Source organism: Triticum urartu, chromosome 6A, assembly GCF_056163025.1.
Source record: "Triticum urartu cultivar PI428250 chromosome 6A, HENAU_Tu73, whole genome shotgun sequence".
Classification (NCBI taxonomy): domain Eukaryota; kingdom Viridiplantae; phylum Streptophyta; class Magnoliopsida; order Poales; family Poaceae; genus Triticum; species Triticum urartu.
Genome location: NC_141878.1, coordinates 82311190 through 82334636, shown reverse-complemented (window position 1 = coordinate 82334636; position 23447 = coordinate 82311190). Strand labels below are relative to the sequence as shown.

Genomic DNA, 23447 nt, shown 5'->3' with positions numbered 1-23447 from the left:
ATACTCTTCATGGGCATGCGATGGATCGCCTCCGCCGGCTCCTCCGTCGGTGCAGAGAAAACCGGGAGGACTGCGCGGTCCATCGACCATCGGAACCTCCGCCGCTGGATCACTACTGTCGCACTCGGATGTAGTCTCTGCGCAGCGAGTCGACATGTCGAACAGGCCATAGAGAGATTTGTCGGGCTCAATCGCCGCGACTTGAGGGGTGGCCGACTGGCGTGCCACCGAGTGTCTCACCCACCGCTGAAGCCTCGACCGACCGGAACGCTTGCGCCGGCGGGAAACAGGGAGGGAGGACAACACAGGGGCCGACCGATAATGGGTCGACGGTTGCCGCAAGAGGACGCCGCGGACGCACGCGCGAAAGTGCGTTGCCCCGCGGACAGGGAGCGCGTCGACGTCGAGCGGAGCCTCCTGAAGCCAAGCGGAGACGTCGGCGATGAACGTGAGCGCGCCGAGACGGATCTCGCGGCCCTCTACCAAAACTCTGCCTGAAACCATGATGAAGGGGATCGGAAAAATCGCAACTTCTCCAACAAGTCGCTAAGACACCTGCCCCAAGGTGGGCGCCAACTGTCGTGGTTCTAAGTCCGACAATAGTGTAGAGGGGTAGGAATGGAGAGGCAAGATCCTAGCTATGGAGTAGTTGTAGACACACGAGGTTTACGAGTTCAGGCCCTTCTCGGAGGGAGTAATAGCCCTACGTCTCGGAGCCCGGAGGCGGTCGACTGGATTATGTGTGTGTGAATTACAAAGGTGCGAACCCTTGTCCCAGAGGAGGGGGGTGGCTTATATAGAGTACGCCAGGACCCCAGCTCCCCTCCGTTACACAGGGTTCAACATACATTAAGAGGGGGCATTACAGGTAACGTCTATATTAAAGTGCTACAAATGGTCATTAAGTATGAGAATGAATGCTTGACCGTTGCTGCGCAGAGCGGCTTTAGGTCTTCTGGTATGTCGAGTCGTTTGGTGGTCGACTGACTTGGGTAAGAGAGGTCGTCGAGTGATTGATAGGTCGAGTGGACTTCGCTTGACACCTTTGCTGGTCCTCTGCTTCTGATTCTTGAACTTCTTAGTATTTAGGACAAGACTCTAGGTAGGGCATATAGGTCAGACCTATTACCCTACCCTAGGTCTATGTCTACAACACTGCCTGCTCTCACGGGGTGCACGTCTGACCCTGCTGACTGCGGTCCTAGACTCTTTAACAGTTTATTTCATGTCCATCTTTCGACTACCTAAGTCGATCATAGCCAAACTTGACGCCATTCGGAGGGTGTTCTTCTGGTCCAACGAGGCAACTTGCACGGGGGTGAGCTACCTAGTTGCGTGGAAAAACGTTTGCAAACCTAAGGATACTGGTGGTCTAGGCATTAAAAATCTTGAAGTTCAGAACCGCTGCTTGCTTATGAAATTCTCATCCAAAATTCTGCAACACCAAAACGTCCCTTGGACTCAGTGGTATCACCACCAATACCTTCATGGCATCGCTGCAAAAACCTCAAGACCCTCCTTTCTCTGGAAAATTATCAACAACAACTTGCCACTGCTAATTGAGCACTCATTCGTGATCACCTACAATGGTCTCTCCACCTTCTTCTGGCTTGATAAATGGCTCCTACAGTCGCCTCTCCAAAAAGTTTTCCCAAACCTCTTCTCACACTCCATTGATGACAAGGTTTTAGTGGCTACTGTTTGGCAAACAAGCTTATTGGCGAACCTGCGGAACCGTCTGTCTAATGCTGCTGCTCGCGAGTTGGATTGTGTGCTGTTGTTGTTGCAGGATTTCCAGCAGGCTGACCAACCGGATGAACGGTCCCTCACCCATGGACTACCGTTCTCTGCCAAGAACGCCTACTCCTCCATTGTTGCTGAAGATTATACCGACCCTCACCATGACTTTGTCTGGGCTTCCAAGGTCCCGATCAAGGTCAAGATCTTCGCATGGCTCCTCCTCCGCGATCAGCTCAACACGAAGGCTAACATGTTTCACAAACACATTGCCCAATCAGCTGCATGCCCGCGTTGTCAAGACCCACATGAAGATGCCCTCCACCTCATCTCCAACTGTTCTTATGCTACACAGGTCTGGTCCTCCTTGGGACTGCCGGCTCCAACCTCCCTTGCTGCTCTGCTCCAACATCCAACGCTTCAGGGTCTCAACCCCAACATCTGGCCATCGGTGGCTCTGACTATCTCCTGGAAACTATGGGACTCGAGAAACGCTCTCGTCTTCAGGAACGAGGATCACTCCCACAGAACCACGATACGAAATATTGTTGCAGATTTCTCTCTATGGGTTTTTCGGTTCAAAAAGAAAGAAGACAATATCTTCGCAAGGCAATGGCTTCACTTCCTCTCCTCAGCTGTCCCCTAAAGCTGACTTTGTAACCAAACTGATGTTGTAATTCTTCCACTCCTCTTTTGAGTGGTAATATATTCAGGTGGGGAATCTCTCCCCCCGGTGACCGTTTAAAAAAAACATCATGGACAGAAGATTATCGGACATGTGAACGCATTTGGTATGGATACCGCTACTACTAGTGTAATCCGCGAGTCGTAGTCTAAGAAGCGTAAGCTAGAATTTCAGACTACACATTCTTCAAAGTGTTCAGGTGTGCGTCTTGGCCTCACCTACGTCCGTATAACAAGCGTAAGCTAAAGTTTCGGTCTAAGAAGTGCGTTTTTTTCGGAGTAGGGCGTTTTAGTGCCCAGGCTCATCTGCACCCGGCTAGAAAAAAATTCGTAAAAAATTCAAAGCAAATTCAAAAAATTCCAACTAAAATTTGTGTGGTAGACAATTTGATGCGTGAGGCCTCCTCCAAATTTCAAGTCATTTGGACATATGAACAACTCTCAGCAAAAAAGACAAATCGGGCCAAAACAGTACATGAACAGTAAACATTTTTACAGGCCCCCAAATTGTCTTTTTTGCTGAGAGCTGCTCATATGTCCAAATGATTTGAAATTTGGAGCGGGCCTCACACATCAAATTGTCTACACCACAAATTTTATTTGGAATTTTCTAGTATTTGTTTTGATTTTTTTCGTCGGCGCGGGTGCAGATGAGGACGGTGCAGAAATGGATTTTCGTTTTTCTCGGGTATAGTTCCCTTAACAAAGGGTACAAGTGCCTACATATTCCTACAAACCGCGTCTACATATCTCGTGACATTGTGTTTGATGAAAATGTGTTCCCTTTTCATGCACTTCCGACAAACTCTACCATTCCCACGCCATCGGTGCACGTGTCCATACCTTCGCCTGATCAATTTGTGGATGTTGCATATGCCCCTGCGTTGCTTCCTAATCATGCTGCAGGTATTGGACGCGGCGTTCGCCTTGAGCTCCTTGATGAACAGGCCACGGACGCAGCTCACGATCGGGACGTGCATGCGCCATGCATGCCGGGTGGCACCCGCCAACCCGCCACTGCTCAGCCCGTGGAGGCTGCCCCGTGGGCGCCGGTCTCGCCTGGCCCGATGCTGGCCTTGCCCGGCTCGATGCTGGCCTCGCCCGGCCCGATGGCTGCCGTCTCATCCGGCCCGATGCCGGCCTCGCCCGACCTGGCGGTCCCTTCGCCTGGGCCGGCTGTCGCTTCGACCGACCTAGAGATGCAGTCGCCTGCTCCGGCAAGCCCCGTCTCGGCCTCAAGTGGGCTGGCTTCGCCCGACTCGACGCCACCCATTTCTCTGGCGCCAGGGAATTTTGGTGCGAGCTCGTCAGGTGTTTCAGCCTCGTCGCTGTCACTTGCCGCATCGGCGTTGCCAGCACAGCCTGCTGTCACCCTTCGTCCTTGAACACGGAGTTAATCCGACATTTTTCGTCCGAAGGAACGCAAGGATGGGACTGTTGCATGGCTCGCTGCGTGCATGGCTCATACTACTGCCGATCCCACTGCAGAGCCTCGTCACTTTCAGGCTGCACTGACTATTCCTCACTGGCGTGCTGCAATGGAACAGGAGTTTCAGGGTCTACCATAAAATGACACTTGGCAACTTGTTCCTCCAGTGTTTGGCGTCAACGTCATTGATTCCAAGTGGGGTTTTAAAGTCAAGAGACATGCTGATGGTTATATAGAACGCTACAAGGCACGGCTAGTCGCCAAGGGCTTCAAACAGAGGTATGGTCTTGATTATGAAGACACGTTCAGTCCAGTCATCAAGCCTACTACCATTCGTTTGCTGCTGTCTCTTGCTGTTACTTGAGGATGGTTTCTTCGTCAGCTCGATGTGCAGAACACTTTCCTACATGGAATTCTGGAGGAGGAGGTTTATATGTGTTAGCCACCTGATTTTGTTGATCCTGCACGTCCTCATCATCTCTGTCGTCTGGTTAAGGCGCTGTATGGACTCAAACAGGCTCCTCGTGCATGGCATGCCCGCCTCAGCTCTGTTCCTCGGGCTCTTGGGTTTACTGCCTCCACTGTTGACACGTCGCTGTTTCTCCTTCAGCGTCCTGAGGTTACGATGTATCTCCTGGTTTATGTTGATGATATCATTCTCATCAGTTCCTCCGATGCTGCTGTTGATCGTCTTGTGGCTGCACTAAGTGGTGATTTTGCTGTCAAGGATTTAGGTGCTCTGCATTTTTTCCTTGGTCTGGTGGTTTCACGGTCTTCTGCTGGGTTAACTCTTACTCAGAAGAAGTACTCCCTGGACTTGTTGCGGCGTGCTGGAATGCTGAAATGCAAACATGCTATCACTCCGATGTCTGCCACTGATCAGTTGTCTGCTCTTGATGGAGACTCTCTCTCACCTGATGATTCTATTGAGTATCGCAGTCTCGTTGGTGGCCTGCAATTCCTTACTATTACCAGGCCTGATATCTCCTATGCAGTCAACCGTGTGTGTCAGTTCCTTCATGCACCCAGGACATCTCATTGGTCAGCTGTGAAGCGTATTTTGCGTTATAGCTGTCCTACTGCCTCCTATGGTTTGCTTCTTCAGCCAGCACCGTCTTGTTTTTTTCGTGAATACGCAAAAGGCTTGCGTATCATTGCATTGATAGGTGGAGAGAGTTCATACAAGGTTTCTTAAGGGTTACAAGGGGAGAGGCTAGCTAACATGTACACAGGGATGGCATGGTAGGATAGCCTGGACGCAAGCAGAGGTGGTGCGTCGGCCACCATTGCTAGTCGAGTTCTATGTCTCCGGGATGATCTGCGCCAAGTGCGTGGCGCCCGCGCGTGCCCATAGTCTTGCCTCATCTCTGATCTCGTTGACAGCGCGGCAAACTGAGGGTCGATCATCGTCGAAGGTGCAGCCGTTGCGGTGTTTCCAGAGCCACCAGGCAGTGAGGATGGCGATGGAGGCGAGCCCGCGTCGAAGACCGCGTGGAGAGTCGGCGATGGCAGCAGTGAGCCATGCGGCAAACTCGTCGTCGTGGCTCGGGATCGTTGCTGTGGATCGACACCAGGAGAGTACCTCGTGCCAAACCTGGCGGGAGAAGGAGCAGCCTGCGAGCAAGTGCTGCATGGTCTCGGGCTCTTGATCACAGAGCAGGCATTGGGGCTCGTGAGGCAGGTCGTGGTGCGCGAGGCGATCAGCCGTCCAGCAGCGGCCTAGCAGGGCAAGCCAAATGAATAGCTTGATGCGTAGTGGAGCCCAGGTACGCCAGGTGAGACGCCAGTGCGGGTCTTCAATGGATCCAGAGAACATGGCTTGGTAGCAGGAGCTCGCAGAGTAGGAGCCGGAGCTAGTCCAGCGCCAGGAGAGCCTGTCTGGCTCGTCGGAGAGCGTCACAAGGCGCAGGCGACGCCAGAGGGTGACGTACTGTGTGGCCATCTCGATGCCCAGCGCCCCACGGATGTCCGTGATCCAGGCACGCTCGTGCAACCCATCACGCACGGAAAGAGACTTGCGGCGCCGCTTGGAGACCCTGTCATGGACCAGTGGTGCGATGTCAGAGATGCACTGGCCATCGAGCCAGGGATCCTCCCAGAACTTGCAGCTGCGCCCATCGCCAATGTGCCAGCTAGTGGAGGCCCGGAAGATAGCGTGAACCTTGGGGGAGTGGGGGATGTGTAGGTGCTGCCATGGGCGCGATGGGTCCGTCTTTTGTAGCCATAGCCATCGGGTGCGCAGAGCGACGCCCGTAAGGTGGAAGTCCGGTAGGCCAAGGCCACCCAGGGCGATAGGGTGGCAGACGCGGCGCCAGTTGATGAGGCAGTGGCCGCTGCTTGCATCTTTGCGTCCATGCCAAAGGAAGCAGCGGAGGAGGCGGTTGATCTGCTTGAGGACAGACGGGTTGATGGCCAAAGCAAGGAGCGTGTGCACCGGCATTGCCGCGAGCACGTGGTGACAGAGCGCCAGGCGGTCACCACGCGACATCATAGATGCCCACCAGGGGGAGAGCATGCGCTCGAGCTTGATGATGATCGGTTGCAGCGCAGCGGTGCTGACCTTGCGGATGGAGAGCGGGAGGCCGAGGTATGTAGTGGGGAATTCTTTGATGGGGCATGCGAAGTGGGATGCAATTGCGAGACGTTCCTCAGGCGTGCATCGAATCGGGGAGGCTGCACATTTGTTGAAGTTGGTGTACATCCCAGACGCATTGCCGAAGAGGGTGAGCAGCTGGCGGACGGCCGAGAGGTCCAGTTTGTCAGGCCGGCAGAAGACGACCACGTCGTCGGCATAGAGTGAGATACTCGAGGCCATGTGGTGCGAGGTAAGGCGTTGAAGCACGCCGCCGGCGATGGCGCGGCAGAGCAAGTTGTTGAGGATGTCGATCACCAAGACGAATAGCATGGGGGAGAGGGGGTCCCACTGCCGAAAAACGCACATATGGAGGATTGGCGGCCCTGGGGTGCCGTTGACAAGGATGCGCATGCTCGCCGTGCCGAGGAGGATGCAAACCCATTCGCGCCATCGCCGACCGAAGCCAAGGTGGCAGAGGGTGTCCAGCAGGAAGGCCCAGGAGACTGAGTCGAACGCGCGGGATATGTCGAGCTTGAGCATGACGCGCGGTTGCTTGAGGTTGTGGAGTTGCCGCGCCGTTTGCTGGACGAGCAGGAAATTATCGTGAATGCATCTGCCCGCGATGAACGCGCTTTGGTTGGTGGAGACCATGTTGCCGAGCCTGGGTGCAAGACGAAGGGAGAGCACTTTGGCGAAAAGCTTGGCGAACAAATGGATCAGGCTTATGGGACGAAAATCCGCGAACGTGGTGGCATCCAGTTTCTTTGGCAGCAAGGTAATAAGCGCCTCGTTGAGCCGCTGGAAGCCACGATCGTTCAGATTGTAGAGCTTGTTGAACGCGTCAACGAAGTCCGCCTTGATCGTGGGCCAAGACGCGCAAAGGAACTCGGAGGTGAACCCGTCCGGTCCCGGCGCCCTCCCCTTGGGCATGCACTTGATGGCCTCCCAAATTTCGTGCTCAGAGAACGGGGCGTTAAGTTGTTGCAAGTCGAACGTGCGCGGGTCGAGGTTGTCCAGGTCGATGGAGGAGAGCCTCTCCCAGGCGGAGCCGAGGATGTCAGAAAAGTGTGCGTGCGCGGCCTCCGCGATGGCAGCCTGCCCGGAGACAGTGGTGTCGCCCACCTTGAGCTGCAGGATCATGTTCTTTTTGGAGCATTGAGCTGCGTGGAGACAGAAGAAGGCCGGGTTTGTGTCACCGGCTTTGAGGTATTTGAACCGCGCACGTTGCCTGGCGATGGATCGATCGTGCGATGCGAGGCCGGTGTAGGACGCCTTGAGTTGGTGGCGGAGCCACGTCTCGGCCGCCGAGAGCTGCCGGAAGTCTTGTGCTGTGTCAAACCAGGCGATGAGCTCACGGGCGACGGCGAGCTGGAGGGAGATGTTGCCGATAGTCTTGGTGCTCCAACGCTGGAGGTGCTTGGCGGTGGCCCGCAGGCGAGCATAGATGCGGCGAAAAGGGTCAGGCTCGTCAGCAGCAGAGGCGCACGCCTCGGCGACGGCATCGTGGTAGCCCAGAAGCTTAGGCCAGAACCTCTCAAAGTGGAACCGTTTGTGTCCGGCAGAACGCGGCATAGAATCGAGGATGAGGGGCGCGTGATCGCTAGCCGCGGAGGATAGGCAGCGCAACATACAGCTTGGGTGGTTGACCTCCCAGCCCGCAGTGCAAAGGACCCTGTCGATGCGCTCAAGTGTCGGGGCATCGCGCTCGTTTGACCATGTGTATCTCCGACCGTGGAGATAGATGTCATGGAGCTCCTCGTCGGCGATGAAGCGCCAGAAGTGTCGCATGGAGGCACGGTGTAGGTTTCCATTGTTCTTGTCATCAGGGGATATGATCATGTTGAAGTCGCCCCCTATGAGCCACGGGCCATTACAAGTGGAGCGCGTGTCATGAAGATCAGAGAGGAACTCGATTTTGGCGGCCTCGTCGTTGGGTCCATAGACACCAGTGATCTACCAGTGCGGGCTACCATCTAGAGGGGAGACGAGAGCATTGATGAAATGCATGCCAATCGTGGGATGTGAGATGGACACGAGGTCGTCCTGCCAAGCGAGGAGGATGCCGCCTCGGGTTTCCGTGGACGGGAGAAAGTGGAAGCTGCAGAAGGCCTGCCCACAAGCTTCGGTGACAATGGATGAAGAGACGGTGGAAAGCTTTGTTTCTTGCAAGCATACAATCGAGGGGGTGGCCGAGGAAATGATGGAGCGCACGACCGAACGTTTAGCAGGGCAGTTCTGACCCCTGACGTTCCAAAAAATAGCACGTTGGGTGTAATCCATTAGCAACTAGTTGGGGGCTACGAGAGGAACGTCGCAGGGCACGGCTAAGCCTCGGCGATCAACAGCGCCGTGGTGGCCGGAGGCGAAGAGGGGTTGGGCGGCACCCTCCAACAGTGGTAGTCGGCAAGCGCGGCAATTGTGTCGGCGGCTAGGGGCTTGTCAAACATGCGCGCGTATCTGTCCAGAACTACGTCGGAGAGGGGCTCGTCGTCATGCAGTAGCCCAAGGCGTCGAAGGAGGACGAGTTTGTCCTTCATTTCAGAATCGTAGCCGCGATCGGCCTTGGCGATGCGGTCGCTCTTGCGTGGGGTGAAATCCAAAGGAACTTCACGGCGTCGGCGGCGAGGAGCAGGCAGCGGAAGGATAGGGTTCAGCGCGCACTGGCCGGAGGAGGCGAACCGTTCCAGGGCCTCCTCAGCCGAACGATCAGGATCGCCACCGTTGGTGGAGCATGGTGCAGTGATAGGGCCAGGGCCCACAGCCGTGGAGCAGGAGGGCAGGAGGGAGCGAGCGGCAGGGGGAGCAATGATTAGGGCACGACATGATTGGGGGGCAGGATCCGCGTTGTGGGCGCTGATTGGTTCCGTGGCCACCACATTGCTGGGAGCGGTCGTCGGGCCCGCAGGGACAGATCGGCCACAGGCGGGCGGGCTGGAATTGGCGCAGCGCTGCTCAGGTGGCTCATCCGTCACAGTTGCGCGGTCGGTTGTGTCGGGATTGGCCGCGACAGGGCCCGCAGGGGATCCGAGGCGTGGACCGGGGTGGGCGCCGAGCGGTGATTGGTTCCCGCAGTCAGGGTGCGGGGGAGACCGAGGGGAGCCACTGTCTTGGCGCAGCAAGGACTTGTCCTGGTGTGGCGACCGCGTCAACAGAGCAGGTGAGGCGGGGCTCGGGGATGACGAGGGCCCAGCGTGGCTGGCCCGGGTGTGCATCCCAGAGACCCGTTGGGCGATGGGTGGCCCAGCAGGCAGCGGTGGAACAGTGGGCGGGTGGGCCCCAAGGATCCCCTGCCAGCCATGGAACGGAGGGCGCATTCGGCGGTGGCGACGGCGGTGGCCGGCATGCTCGGCCGGACTCGGGCCTCCGCGGGTCTGTGGTGCCGGACGCCGCGGGAAGGAGTGGCGCTGCGGCCAAGCAGGGGGGAGAGGGGGGAGGGCTGGCGAGAGGCCGCCCCGTCATCGTCGCCAGAGCTGTCCGGGGCGTGCGCCGGGCCTTGCGCAGGCGCGGGGGCCGGGAGGCGGAAGTCCTTGGAGAGCGTGACGAAGATCTGAACCGGCTTGCGCAGTGTGTGGAGAATGAACCGCTCCGCGCGGTCAGGATCTGCATCCGCCTCAACAGCGTCGGGCTCTGGGAGGAGAAGGTCGGCGGAGTGGGGGATGGCGTCGGGGTTGGCAGTCCAAGCAGAGAACTTGAACTTAGATCTAGTAGAAAACGGGCCTATTGTCCCGGTTCGTAAGGGCCTTTTGTCCCGTTTCCTGAACCGGGACTAAAGGGTCATTACTAATGCCCTGACCCTTTAGTCCCGATTCTAACCAGAACCGGGACAGATGGGCCTCCACGTGGCCTACGTGGTGAGCCCAGGCAGGAGGGCCTTTGGTCCCAATTGGTGGAACCAACCGGGACCAACAGACCTCCACGCGTCAGCATTTCTGTGGCTGGGGTTTTTGTTTTTTTTGAAGGGGGGGGGGTTGGGGGTTTTGGGGGGTTAATTTAGGTATTTCATATATTGTGTTAGATAGCTAATTAATTAAGAGAAGTGTCCTCTCTTATGTCCGTGCTTGGTCGACGCTACGTACTATACATACATATAGAGAGGACTAGACACGCTAGCTAGCTAGTAAGCAAACGAAGGAAACAGAAGATCGTCATGAACATATATGCATACAGAGAGAAGTGATATCGACCACCTCTCCTTCTCCGAGAGATTGCTCGAACAACAAGTTCTCGTATATCTATCCGACACTACCGGCTACATATATACAATAATTATCTCTTACAAATATAATCTCCTAAATTACGGACGCATGGTCCACATAATATTCTCCGTCTTCAGCGATCACGTGGTCAAGAAAGAATGCCGCCAATTCCTCTTGAATTGCTCGCATGCGATCTGGTGCTAGGAGTTCATTCCGCATCCGAAACATCTAATTTGAAGAAGGGGTCAATACATATATATATGAATGAATGAAACTCAACACAAATGATGGTAATAAAATAAAATTGTGAATATTGTTATTTACGCACTTCATATTGTTCGTCAGAGTAGCCCCGCTCACAGGTCGTGTGGCGGATGGACTCGCAGATGTAGTATCCACAGAAATCATTCCCTTGTTCCTGCCATAACCACTTTACAGGAAATAGAGGTCAATCAAACTGATAAGCAAGAATGCCAAATGGTATTGATGAAACTAGCGCTTGAATCAATAGCTAGGAGACGCGCGGAACATGCTACTATAGTACTTACTTTCGGGTATCTAAATTGCAACATCTTCGGCAGTCTCGGAGATTTTTTGGTGAATTTTCTCCAAACCCTGCCAGACAAAAGAAAACAATTACTTGATATCAGGAAATGAACAAAGTTGCTGACATGGTGGATAATGATCGATTTAACTTACTTCTCAAGGATTTCAGTCATGTCCGCATACTCCTGGGGATCTTTTCGTCTAGAGTCCAAGACAGTTACTACTCCCTGCTCAAGCCTAATCTCTAGGAGAATATAGTGGTACCTGCGCACGCATGCATAACTCATCAATTACATTACTATAACCTGGACTAATATATAAGGGAAACCGAATATGCACAAGACAGTAACACTCACTTGAAGTTGTAAGGAAAGAGTATTATATCTTTGTGTTCATTTATTTTGAATGATCGTAGCAAGCTGGCCTCGGTTTCTACGGCATGAAATTTAACCTGAGTTGCATCTATGAGATATGTGTTAATGAACCCAATATCACCGACTTGTCTTTTCTTCAATTCGGCGATCTTCAATCTGCATAATTAATATAGTGAGGATAATTATAAATACATGCAATGAAAGAGCTGAGCTACATAGAGAGACTTAATGACAGAAGTAGTAGTACTTACAGACAGTAGCAGGTGACCGTTGCTTTATCGAGGGCTAATTGATTGAAAAACTGATAGAACTCCTCAAATGGAATAGGCAACAGATCAATTCCAACGAGGTCATGCTCCCGTTTAACTCTCATATACAAAGTACTCCTCCCCCCCAGACTCTCTGCAGATTTTCAAGTACCAATCATGCAATCTTCGCATCATCGTTGTTAGAGATTTTTCATCTTTGACGAGAGGCTTCCCGTACTCGTATCTATGTATCTGCACGTCCATGGGATCATAATGTACATCGTCGGGCAGGTAATCTTCAAGATTGCTATAACCGGGCACCATCCTCGGATCGACGATGTCGCTAGGCACCTTGAGCGGGGGGCACGATTGATTCCCTTGTTCGCCGAGATGGGAAATTTGTTTCCCAGCTTCTCGTCGTTCTTTCATCCTTTGATCACTAACTGTACTTCCCGACCGCTCCGCTTCGGCCCATGTCTTTCCAATAATGCGCTCATAGTTGCCTTTCGGCGGAGACTTGGGTGGTTTTGCAAGGGCAGCCAGAGTGCGCTTCACTTTCACCGGATCTACCTTCTCCTCCGGAGGTGGATGTCTCTTTGCTTTCAACCCTTGAAACCAGTCATCCACTTCGGTTCGCGCGATCTTCGCGTTCTCCTCCGGGGTCCTCTCGTATGGTAACTTATCTGGAGTCTTCAGAGAAGGACCGAATCTGTATGTCCTCCCGCCTCTGGCTGTACTGCTAGACGCCGGCCAAACAGATGGAGCGACTGCCTTCTTTACTTGATTACGAGGCGGAGGAGAAGGACTACGACGCGCCGGAGCAGCTGCCGGAGCGGCGGCGGGTCTCTTCCTCCCTTGCTGACAAGGTGGAGAAGGAGGAGGCTGGCTGCTCGGGCGCGCCGGCGCAGGCGGAGTGCCGCCACGCGCCGGAGAAGGAGCCGGCCGAGGGCCCTGATCGTCACTCGCCGGAGGAGGAGGCGGTGGAGGAGGCGGAGTGCCCTGACTCGCCGGAGGAGGAGGAGGAGGCGGAGGCGTCCAGTTCGGAAGGTTGATGAGCTCCTTCCGCCATAGGCATGGAGTCTTCATAGAAGAACCCAGCCGAGTCGCCCCTTCTCCGGTAGGGTGGTCAAGCGGAGGTCCTCAAATCCCTCCGTTATTTCATCCACCATCATCTTAGCATATCCTTCTGGAATCGGCCGGCAGTGAAAAGTTGCGCCGGGTTCATTAGGAAAAACAGAGCCAACAGCCGCCTTGACCTTCATATTAATCCATTGCGTCATAAGGTGGCAATTTTGAGCCTCCGTGATAGCATCCACGGGATAGCTGGCAGGAGCCGTCAATACAAGCTTCGGCTGAAGCAGCTCGGTGGAAGCCACGCTGCTTCTCCGCTGAGATGGCAGGGTAGCTTCAGGGGAAGCTTCGGCAAGTCGTTTGCTGCGATTTGCTTCTCGTTCCTCTATCGCTTGTACCCTTGTGTGCAGCGCATGCAGTTCGGTCTGCTGCACTTTCTTCCTCCTCTCGTGGCTTTTGTAACCGCCTGTGTCCGGAAACCCAGCCTTCCACGGAATGGAGCCTGGCGTGCCTCGTGTCCGTCCAGGGTGCTCAGGATTTCCGAGGGCCTTTGTGAGCTCGTCGTTCTCTCTGTCTGGAAGGGACGTCCCTTTCTGGGCTGCATCGATATAGTACTAAAGCTTCTTCAAGGGTATGTCAAGTTGCTCGTCCGTCCAAATGCACTTCCCTGTTACAGGGTCCAAGGATCTGGCCAGTTCATTGTCTCTGGTTCGATCTCTTTATCAAGCAGATCAATCTCAGCCTTTGCCCACTTAGGCCGGGCTTTGACGTAGCCACCTGACCCCGTGCGATGGTGAAGCATCTTCTTTGCAGCATTTTTCTTGTTTGTCTCCGACATCTTCTTACTCTTATCCGATGTCTTGTGGGCCACAAATGCGGGCCATTGATCTCTGATCTTCTCATATTTGCCCTTGAATTCTGGTGTCTCTTTCTTGTCGACAAACCTTTTCAGCTCATTCTTCCACCTCCTGAATAGCTCTGCCATCTTCTTAAGAGCAGCAGACTTAATTAATTGCTCTATAACCGGCTTCTCCGGATCCTCTGGCGGTAGGGTGAAATTTGCCTTCAGCTCCTTCCAAAGATCATCTTTCTGCATATCATTGACATAAGACACCTCAGGGTCTTCTTCAGTCGGCTTAAACCATTGGTGGATGCTGATCGGGATCTTGTCCCTAACAAGAACCCCGCACTGAGCAGTAAATGCATCCTTCGTCCGGATGGGTTCAATGGGTAGGCCGTCGCGCGCGATTGCTATGATCTCAAACCTTTCATCCTCGCACAACTTTTTCTTCGGGCCTCGTCTCTTTACCGAAGTTGTGCTCAATCCGGAGGGCTAGAAAAAAGAAGAAAGACGAGAGTTAATTAATATGTGTACATACCAAAACAATGAATGCATCAATTAGCTAGTCTCGGCACATGCTTAACTAATATATTTACCTGGCCGGACTCTGTTCGGTCACCGGAGCCGTCACCCGGTTCTTCCGGACCTTCTTCACCCTGCTGTTCTTCCGGACCTGCTTCTTCACCCTGCTGTTCTTCCAGACCATCATTATCGTTAAGAAAACTCGACATGACATCACCTCCTTCTAAGATTATGCCCCGCAACGTCTCTTCTGCTTGCTTGTCTCGTCCGTGCTCCATTGTTTCTGCAAATATATATTACAACATGGCAATTATTACACAAGCATGACAGCACGTGGTATATTAGTTTGGGTGTACTCCTTGAGAGTTTTCACTGTCGAAGTTATCCGGGAGGGGGTAATATCGACAACGATGAGATACATACACGGGAAAATAATGTTATCAGGGAGCGGGTATATCGACCCCCCTCGTGTTGAAGTTACCGGGAGGGGGTAATATCGACAACGATGAGATACATACACGGGAAAATAATGTTATCGGGGAGCGGGTATATCGATCCCCCCCACGTGTTGAAGTTATCGGGAGGGGTTTATATCGACAACGACGACATACGTACATGGGAAAATAATATTATCGGGGAGGGGGTATATCGACCCCCCACGTGTTGAAGTTATCGGGAGGGGGTATATCGACCCCCCCACGTGTTGAAGTTATCGGGGTTTATATTGACAACGACGACATACGTACATGGGAAAATAATAATATCGGGGAGGGGGTATATCGACCCCCCACGTGTTGAAGTTATCGGGAGGGGTATTATATCGACGACGATAGACCCGATAAAACATAAGAAAACGAAGAAGAAATAAGAAGATGATAAGAAGAAAGGAATAGCTAGAGGAGAAGATCGAAGAAAAAAAAGAAGAAGAAAAGAGGAGAAGAAGAAAGGAATAGAGGAGAAGAAGAGAAAATAGAATATTCTATTTTCTCTTCTTCTCCTCTATTCCTTTCTTCTTCTCCTCTTCTTTTTCTTCTTTTTTCTTCTTCTTATTTATTTCTCCTCTTCTTCTTCTCCCCTCTTCTTCTCCTTTCTTCCTCTTCTTATTTCCTTTTTCCTCTCATTCTTTTTCTTCTTCTTCCTTCTTAAAAATACATGAAGTAGTATTGCCTAATTCATTGTTCATATGAATGTACAAACATTTGCATATTTACAATAATTAATATCACCAAAAAAATCTATGAACAGAAAAAATCCTAATTTTTCTAAAAAACTATCTTTTGCATATATACATGAACATATATATACACAGATAACATATGTACATATATATAAAAAACAAGCATATATATATATATATGAAAAAAACATATAAATGGAAAAAAATGCTAGCTAGGGAGGGCGCCGGCCGGACCAGGAGGACCGCGGGGTCGGCGGCGAGGATGGCGACGGGGCAGTGGGCGACGGCGACGGCGGGCCGGGGCGGCGCGCGTTGGGGAAGGGGCCGGCGCGGGCGACGGCGAGGGCGGGGCGGGGCGGCGCGCGTCGGGGCAGGGGCGCGGGTGACGGGGGCGGGGCGGGGCGGCGCGCGTCGGGGCAGGGGCGCGGGCGACGGGGGCGGGGCGGGGCGGCGCGCGTTGGGGCAGGGGCGCGGGCGACGGCGACGATGGGGGCGGGCGGCGTCGGGGCAGCCTGGCGGTGTCGGGGGCGGCAACTGCAAGATGAGAGTGAAAATTTCCTAAGTGTGGACTTATATAGCAGAGCCTTTAGTCCCGGTTCGTGGCAGCAACCGAGACTAAAGGTGAGCATTAGTCCCGGTTGGTGCCACCAACCGGGACCAAAGGCCACTTTTCAGTAGCCCAAAGGGCGGGAAGCGGCGGCCTTTGGTCCCGGTTGGTGGCACCAACCGGGACTAAAGGGGGGCATTGGTACTGGTTCGTGGCACCAACCGGTACCAATGCCACCCTTTAGTCCCGGTTGGTGCCACCAACCGGGGCCAAAGGCCTTGTGCTGCTGCGCCTGCGTCGAAAGTTTAGTCCCACCTCGCTAGTTGAGAGGGGTGCGCAGTGGTTTATAAGCCCCACTGCCGCACCCCTCTTGAGCTTCTCTCCATTGCAGACTTTCGGGCCTAATTGTCACTGCTATGCCTGTGGGCCTACTGGGCCTCCTGCGGGCCTGTATCCTGGCCCATGTATGGGTTTCTAGTCGTATTTAGGCTGTGGGGGCCTAGTAGGCGGCATTTTTTTGTTGCTTTATTTATTTTTTTGTTGCTTTATTTATTTTCTTTTCTTTTTTTGCTTTATTTTTTAATTCCATATGCTTTTAGTTTTAGAAAAATTATAAACTTTTTGTTATTGCCATTAGTTTTCAAATTTGAAAACACTTTTTTGTTTTTTGTTTTCTTTGTTGCTTTATTTATTTTATTTTGTTTCTACTTACAACAAAATACTTATTGTTGCTATTTTTATTTTTATTTCAGTTTTTTTGTTTTGTTTTCTGCATTATTTATTTTCTTTTGTTTTTTTGCTTTATTTTTTAATTCTTTTTGTTTTTAGTTTTATAAAAATTATAAACTTTCTGTTAGTGCCATTAGTTTTCAAATTAGAATAGTTAAAATTTGAATTCTTTGAAATTTGTGTGAATCACAAGTTTGTTGCCCTCCTGAGAGTGTTCTTGGTGAGAACATTGTTGACAAGGAGTGAACCGGGATTAATGGTATTACGAGGGCCAAACCATAAGACATTAAAGCATTTGAAATGAACTCTGAAAAAGTTGGCATAGCATGTGCATGTACAAAACGGAGAATGGTATCATACTCGTCTGTTACAAAGTTGGCATGGTATCATCATAATAGTTGCGTGAGAAATTCTTCACTTTTTCTTCGCTTGTGTCATTTGCTTATTGCGCCGTAACCATGGATAATCTTCATCGTTTATCAGGATGCTTGGGTCAGCCTTGACTTTGAAGGGAGGAATTTCATGAAACTTTTCATAATCTTCAGACATGTCTGTCTTGCCCTCCACTCCCATGATGTCCCTTTTTCCTGAAAGAACTATGTGGCGCTTTGGCTCATCGTATGGTGTATTCTCTTCTTTATCTTTTATTTTTCTCGGTCTGGTAGACATGTCCTTCACATAGATAACCTGTGCCACATCATTGGCTAGGACGAACGGTTCGTCAGTGTACCCAAGATTTTTCAGATCCACTGTTATCATTCCGTACTGTGGGTCTACCTGTACCCCGCCTCCTGACAGATTGACCCATTTGCACTTAAACAAAGGGACCTTAAAATCATGTCCGTAGTCAAGTTCCCATATGTCCACTATGTAACCATAATATGTGTCCTTTCCCTTCTCGGTTGTTGCATCAAAGCGGACACCGCTGTTTTGGTTGGTGCTCTTTTGATCTTGTTCAATCGTGTAAAATGTATTCCCATTTATCTCGTATCCTTTGTAAATCAATACAGTCAAAGATGGTCCCCTGGACAACAAGTACAGCTCATCACAAATAGTGTTGTCACCTCTGAGACGTGTTTCCAACCAACTGCTGAAAGTCCTGATGTGTTCACATGTAATCCAGTCGTCGCACTGCTCCGGGTGTTTGGAGCGCAGACTATTCTTGTGTTCATCCACATACGGGGTCACCAAGGTAGAGTTCTGTAAAACTGTGTAGTGTGCTTTAGACCAAGAATGCCCGTCCCTACATATTATTGAGTCCGCTCCTAGCGTGCCTTTTCCAGTCAGTCTCCCCTCATACCGCGATTTTGGGAGACCTATCTTCTTAAGGCCAGGAATGAAGTCAACACAAAACCCGATGACATCCTCTGTTTGATGGCCCATGGAGATGCTTCCTTCTGGCCTAGCACGGTTACGAACATATTTCTTTAGGACTCCCATGAACCTCTCAAAGGGGAACATATTGTGTAGAAATACGGGCCCAGAATGACAATCTCGTCGACTAGATGAACTAGGACGTGCGTCATGATATTGAAGAAGGATGGTGGGAACACCAGCTCGAAACTGACAAGACATTGCGCCACATCACTCCTTAGCCTTGGTATGATTTCTGGATCGATCACCTTCTGAGAGATTGCATTGAGGAATGCACATAGCTTCACAATGGCTAATCGGACGTTTTCCGGTAGAAGCCCCCTCAATGCAACCAGAAGCAGTTGCGTCATAATCACATGGCAGTCATGAGACTTTAGGTTCTGGAACTTTTTCTCTGGCATATTTATTATTCCCTTTATATTCGACGAGAAGCCAGTCGGGACCTTCATACTGAGCAGGCATTCAAAGAAAATTTATTTCTCTTCTTTCGTAAGAGCGTAGCTGGCAGGACCCTCGTACTGCTTCGGAGGCATGCCATCTTTTTTGTGCAAACGTTGCAGGTCCTCCCGTGCCTCAGGTGTATCTTTTGTCTTCCCATACACGCCCAAGAAGCCTAATAGGTTCACGCAAAGGTTCTTCATCACGTGCATCACGTCGATTGAAGAGCGGACCTCTAGGTCTTTCCAGTAGGGTAGGTCGAAGAATATAGATTTCTTCTTCCACATGGGTGCGTGTCCCTCAGCGTCATTCGGAACAGCTAGTCTGCCGGGACCCTTTCCAAAGATTACGTGTAAATCATTGACCATAGCAAGTACGTGATCACCGGTACGCATGGCAGGCTTCTTTCGGTGATCTGCCTCGCCTTTGAAATGCTTGCCTTTCTTTCGACATTGATGGTTGGTCGGGAGAAATTGACGATGGCCCACGTACACATTCTTCCTGCATCTGTCCAGGTATATACTTTCGGTGTCATCCAAACAATGCGTGCATGCGTGGTATCCCTTGTTTGTCTGTCCTGAAAGGTTACTGAGAGCGGGCCAATCGTTTATGGTCACGAACAGCAACGCCTTTAGGTTAAATTCCTCTTTATTGTGCTCATCCCACATACGTACACCGTTTCCATTCCACAGTTGTAAAAGTTCTTCAACTAATGGCCTTAGGTACACATCAATGTCGTTGCCGGGTTGCTTAGGGCCTTGGATAAGAACTGGCATCATAATGAACTTCCGCTTCATGCACATCCAAGGAGGAAGGTTATACATACATAGAGTCACGGGCCAGGTGCTGTGATTGCTGCTCTGCTCCCCGAAAGGATTAATGCCATCCGCGCTTAAAGCAAACCATACGTTCCTTGGGTCCTTTGCAAACTCATCCCAGTACTTTCTCTCGATTTTTCTCCACTGCGACCCGTCAGCGGGTGCTCTCAACTTCCCGTCTTTCTTACAGTCCTCACTGTGCCATCGCATCAACTTGGCATGCTCTCCGTTTCTGAACAGACGTTTCAACCGTGGTATTATAGGAGCATACCACATCACCTTCGCAGGAACCCTCTTCCTGGGGGGCTCGCTGTCAACATCACCAGGGTCATCTCGTCTGATCTTATACCGCAATGCACCGCATACCGGGCATGCGTTCAGATCCTTGTATGCACCGCGGTAGAGGATGCAGTCATTAGGGCATGCATGTATCTTCTACACCTCCAATCCTAGAGGGCATACGACCTTCTTTGTTGCGTATGTACTGTCGGGCAATTCGTTATCCTTTGGAAGCTTCTTCTTCAATATTTTCAGTAGCTTCTCAAATCCTTTGTCAGGCACATCATTCTTTGCCTTCCACTGCAGCAATTCCAGTATGGTACCAAGCTTTGTGCTGCCATCTTCGCAATTGGGGTACAACCCTTTTTAGTGATCCTCTAACATGCGATCGAACTTCAGCTTTTCCTTTTGACTTTCGCATTGCGTCCTTGCATCGACAATGACCCGGCGGAGATCATCATCATCGGGCACATCGTCTGGTTCCTCTTGATCTTCAGTAGCTTCACCCATTGCAGCATCATTGGGCACATCGTCTGGTTCCTCTTGATCTTCACCAGCTCCCCCCGTTGCAGCATCACCGTATTTAGGGGGCACATAGTTGTCATCGTACTCTTCTTCTTCGTCGTCTTCTATCATAACCCCTATTTCTCCGTGCCTTGTCCAAACATTATAGTGTGGCATGAAACCCTTGTAAAGCAGGTGGGTGTGAAGGATTTTCCGGTCAGAGTAAGACTTCGTATTCCCACAATTAGGGCATGGACAGCACATAAAACCATTCTTCTTGTTTGGCTCAGCCGCTTTGAGAAAGTCATGCACGCCCTTAATGTACTCGGAGGTATGTCTGTCACCGTACATCCATTGCCGGTTCATCTGCGTGCGTTATATATAATTAAGTGTGTCAAAAACCATTACAGAACATCATGAATAGATAATTAAGTGACCAAATTAATATAAGTTCTTCATCACATTAAAACCAAAGTACATACATAGTTCTCATCTAACAACATATAGCTCTCCAGAGCATCTAATTAATTAAACCATACATTGAAACTATGTAAAACATTTCAATGCGAAAACAAACGTGATCATAATTGCAACCAAGGTAACAATTGATCCAACGGCATAATGATACCAAGTCTCGGTATGAACGGCATATTTTCTAATCTTTCTAATCTTCAAGCGCATTGCATCCATCTTGATCTTGTGATCATCGACGACATCCGCAACATGCAACTCCAATATCATCTTCTCCTCCTCATTTTATTTTTATTTTTTCCTTCAATAAATTGTTTTCTTCTTCAACTAAATTTAACCTCTCAACAATAGGGTCGGTTGGAATTTCCGGTTCACATACCTCCTAGATAAATAAAATCTATGTCACGTTGGTCGGCATAATTTTCATAAACAATAAATGAACCAATAGTTATAAAGATAATATATACCACATCCGAATCATTGACAGGACGAGGGCCGACGGGGGCGGATACCAAAACCATCGCACTATATAAGATGCAATAATAAAAGTAAGAAAATGATACAAGTATCTATCTAAACATACAAGTAAGAATATTTTTCCTTTCAGAAAGAAGATAAGAACAAGAGGCTCAACACGATGGTGCCGGTGATGAGATCGGCGCGGGTGATCGACGGCGGTGAAGACGGGGGTGGGGCGTGACGGACCGCTAAACCTAGACAAATATTGAGGAAAATGGAGCTTGAAGGTCGAGCTTGGAGAGGAGAAAGCTTAAGTAGTGTGGCTCGGGCATTCCATCGAACACCTTGCGTGCATAGGAGGTGAGCTAGAGCACCACCAAGCCCTCTCCCCCTCGGCAACAAAAAACAGAGCAGTGTGCTCTGCTCTTGCGCGAGGGGGTATATATAGGCACCACCATTGGCCCCGGTTGGTGGCATGAACCGAGACTAAAGGGGGGCCTTTGGTCCCGGTTCATGTCACCAACCGGGACCAATGGTGGTGGGCCAGGAGCGAGGCCCATTGGTCCCGGTTCGTCCCACCAACCGGGACCAAAAGGTCCAGACGAACCGGGACCAATGGCCCGGGCGGGCCCCCGGGCTCACGAACCGGGTCCAATGCACCCATTGGTCCCGGTTCTGGACTGAACCGGGACTAATGGGCTTACCCGGCCTGAACCAAAGCCCCCTTTTCTACTAGTACATGTCCGAGCCGTCGCGGGTGGCGGGGTGCAGGTGCTCAATGTCGAGGTACGGGGCGAGCAAGGTATCCACGGCGGAGCGGTGCCACGCTTGGTCAGGCATCCCAGTGATTTCGACCTCGACGCGGAAGCGCAGCTGGACGGGCTCGCAGCTGGCGGCGCGGCTCCAAGGGTGGATGATGAGGCGAAAGCGCGGGGATCGTGGCGGGCGCAGCCCCACCCTGGCGCGCGCATCGGCGGTGGAGAACTTGAGGAGGAACTCGTCGCGCCCATGGCAGATGACAGAGAACTCATCATCGGTAAGACCGCACTTGGTGCGCAGCAGGGCGGCCACCTCCTCACGCGGGATACCCGAGCGGTTGCCGGCAAGGGTGGCCACGAGGGCGCGTTTAGCGAGCTCGTTCTCGGCAGTGATGAGATGCGGCGTGCGGGGGAGGTAGCACAGCGCGGCCGTGGGGCGGAGGGCCGGGTGGCCCGAGAGGATGACCGGCGTCGTGCTGGACGTGGCGGAGGCGCCGTCGCGGGAGGAGGCGGAGGGCGAGGGCGGCAGAGGCGGGGACGAGGACCGCCCCCACACCCGGAGGACACGGGGTGGCTTGGGCCGGCTACACTCGAGCCCGAGCGAGCGGGGGGTGCCGCACCAGGGCGCGGTGGCAATTCCCGGTGGCGCTTGAAGGATGGCTCGGCGGAGGAAGCCGGGGAGCGGGGAGCGGTGCAGTCACGCGCAACATGGCCGGGAAGCGGCAGCAAACGGCGCGTCGGCACTCCGAGCGCGGGTGGCTCGTGCTGTAGCAGCGAGGGCACTCGCCAGGGGAGGGCGGCGGCGGGTGGGGGCGCCACCCAGAGGAGGGGTTCACGCGACGACGCCGCGGCGAACGTCGGCGCGGCCGTTTGCGACCGCGGGGCTCTTCCCACGACACGTCGGAGGGGGCGGGTCGCCCTCGGCGGCGACACGGCAGATCTCGGACTGGAGGCCAGGACGCGCCATCGGCGGCGAGCCGCCCTCGGAAGACGTGAGGGGCTCGGCGCAGAGGGCCGCGCGGTAGGAGCTGAACTGGCCGGGGTGTCCAGATCTGGCAGGCGACGGGGAAGGGCTGGAGTCAAGCCAGCGGAGCTCGCGGCCACGGCCGGTGGAGGGGGATGGGGAGCCCATGGGGGCGTGGGCGGAGGAGCCGGAGCGGCGGCCCCCGAGGTTGGTGGGCGCCGGGGCCGGAGTGGCCGTCGGCGCGGAGCGGCGGAGCGGAGCGAGGGCTAGGCGGAGCGAGCCAGAAGCATCTCACCCCTTCTATCTCAAAATGTCCATGGTAGATTGGGCTGGTAGTCCTGATGACAAGCGATCCACGGGGGGTTATGCGGTATTCCTGGGTTCTAACTTGATCGCCTGGAATGCTCGCAAGCAAGCAACAGTGTCTCGCAGTAGTACTGAAGCTGAGTACAAAGCGGTTGCTGATGCGACTGCTGAGATCATATGGGTACAGTCTCTATTGAGGGAGTTGAGAGTCTCTCCAGCTCGCCCTCCACTTCTAAGGTGTGACAACATCGGTGCTACATATCTTTCATCTAATCCGGTGTTTTATGATCGGACAAAGCACATTGAGGTTGACTATCATTTTGTTCGGGAACGCGTTGCACAAAAGCTACTTTGTATCAAGTTCATCTCGTCAAAGGATCAACTTGCTGACATCTTCATG

At 52.4% G+C, this 23447-nt stretch overlaps 1 protein-coding gene and 1 pseudogene across 1 annotated transcript; both read right to left on the bottom strand.

Moving 5' to 3' along the window:
• Nucleotides 1-5150: 5150 nt before the first annotated feature.
• Nucleotides 5151-8213, bottom strand: LOC147964095 (uncharacterized). The gene has a single exon (XM_087529831.1). The coding sequence runs from the start codon at nt 8211-8213 to the stop codon at nt 5151-5153; it is 3063 nt and encodes a 1020-aa protein (XP_087385957.1).
• A 10310-nt stretch (nt 8214-18523) lies between these two features.
• On the bottom strand, nt 18524-20455 carry LOC147964094 (uncharacterized; annotated as a pseudogene).
• Between the last annotated feature and the right edge of the window lie 2992 nt (nt 20456-23447).

Coding starts and splice junctions, on each gene's coding strand:
- LOC147964095 (XM_087529831.1), bottom strand. CDS start 8,213: ATGCGACACTTCTGGCGCTTCATCGCCGACGAGGAGCTCCATGACATC.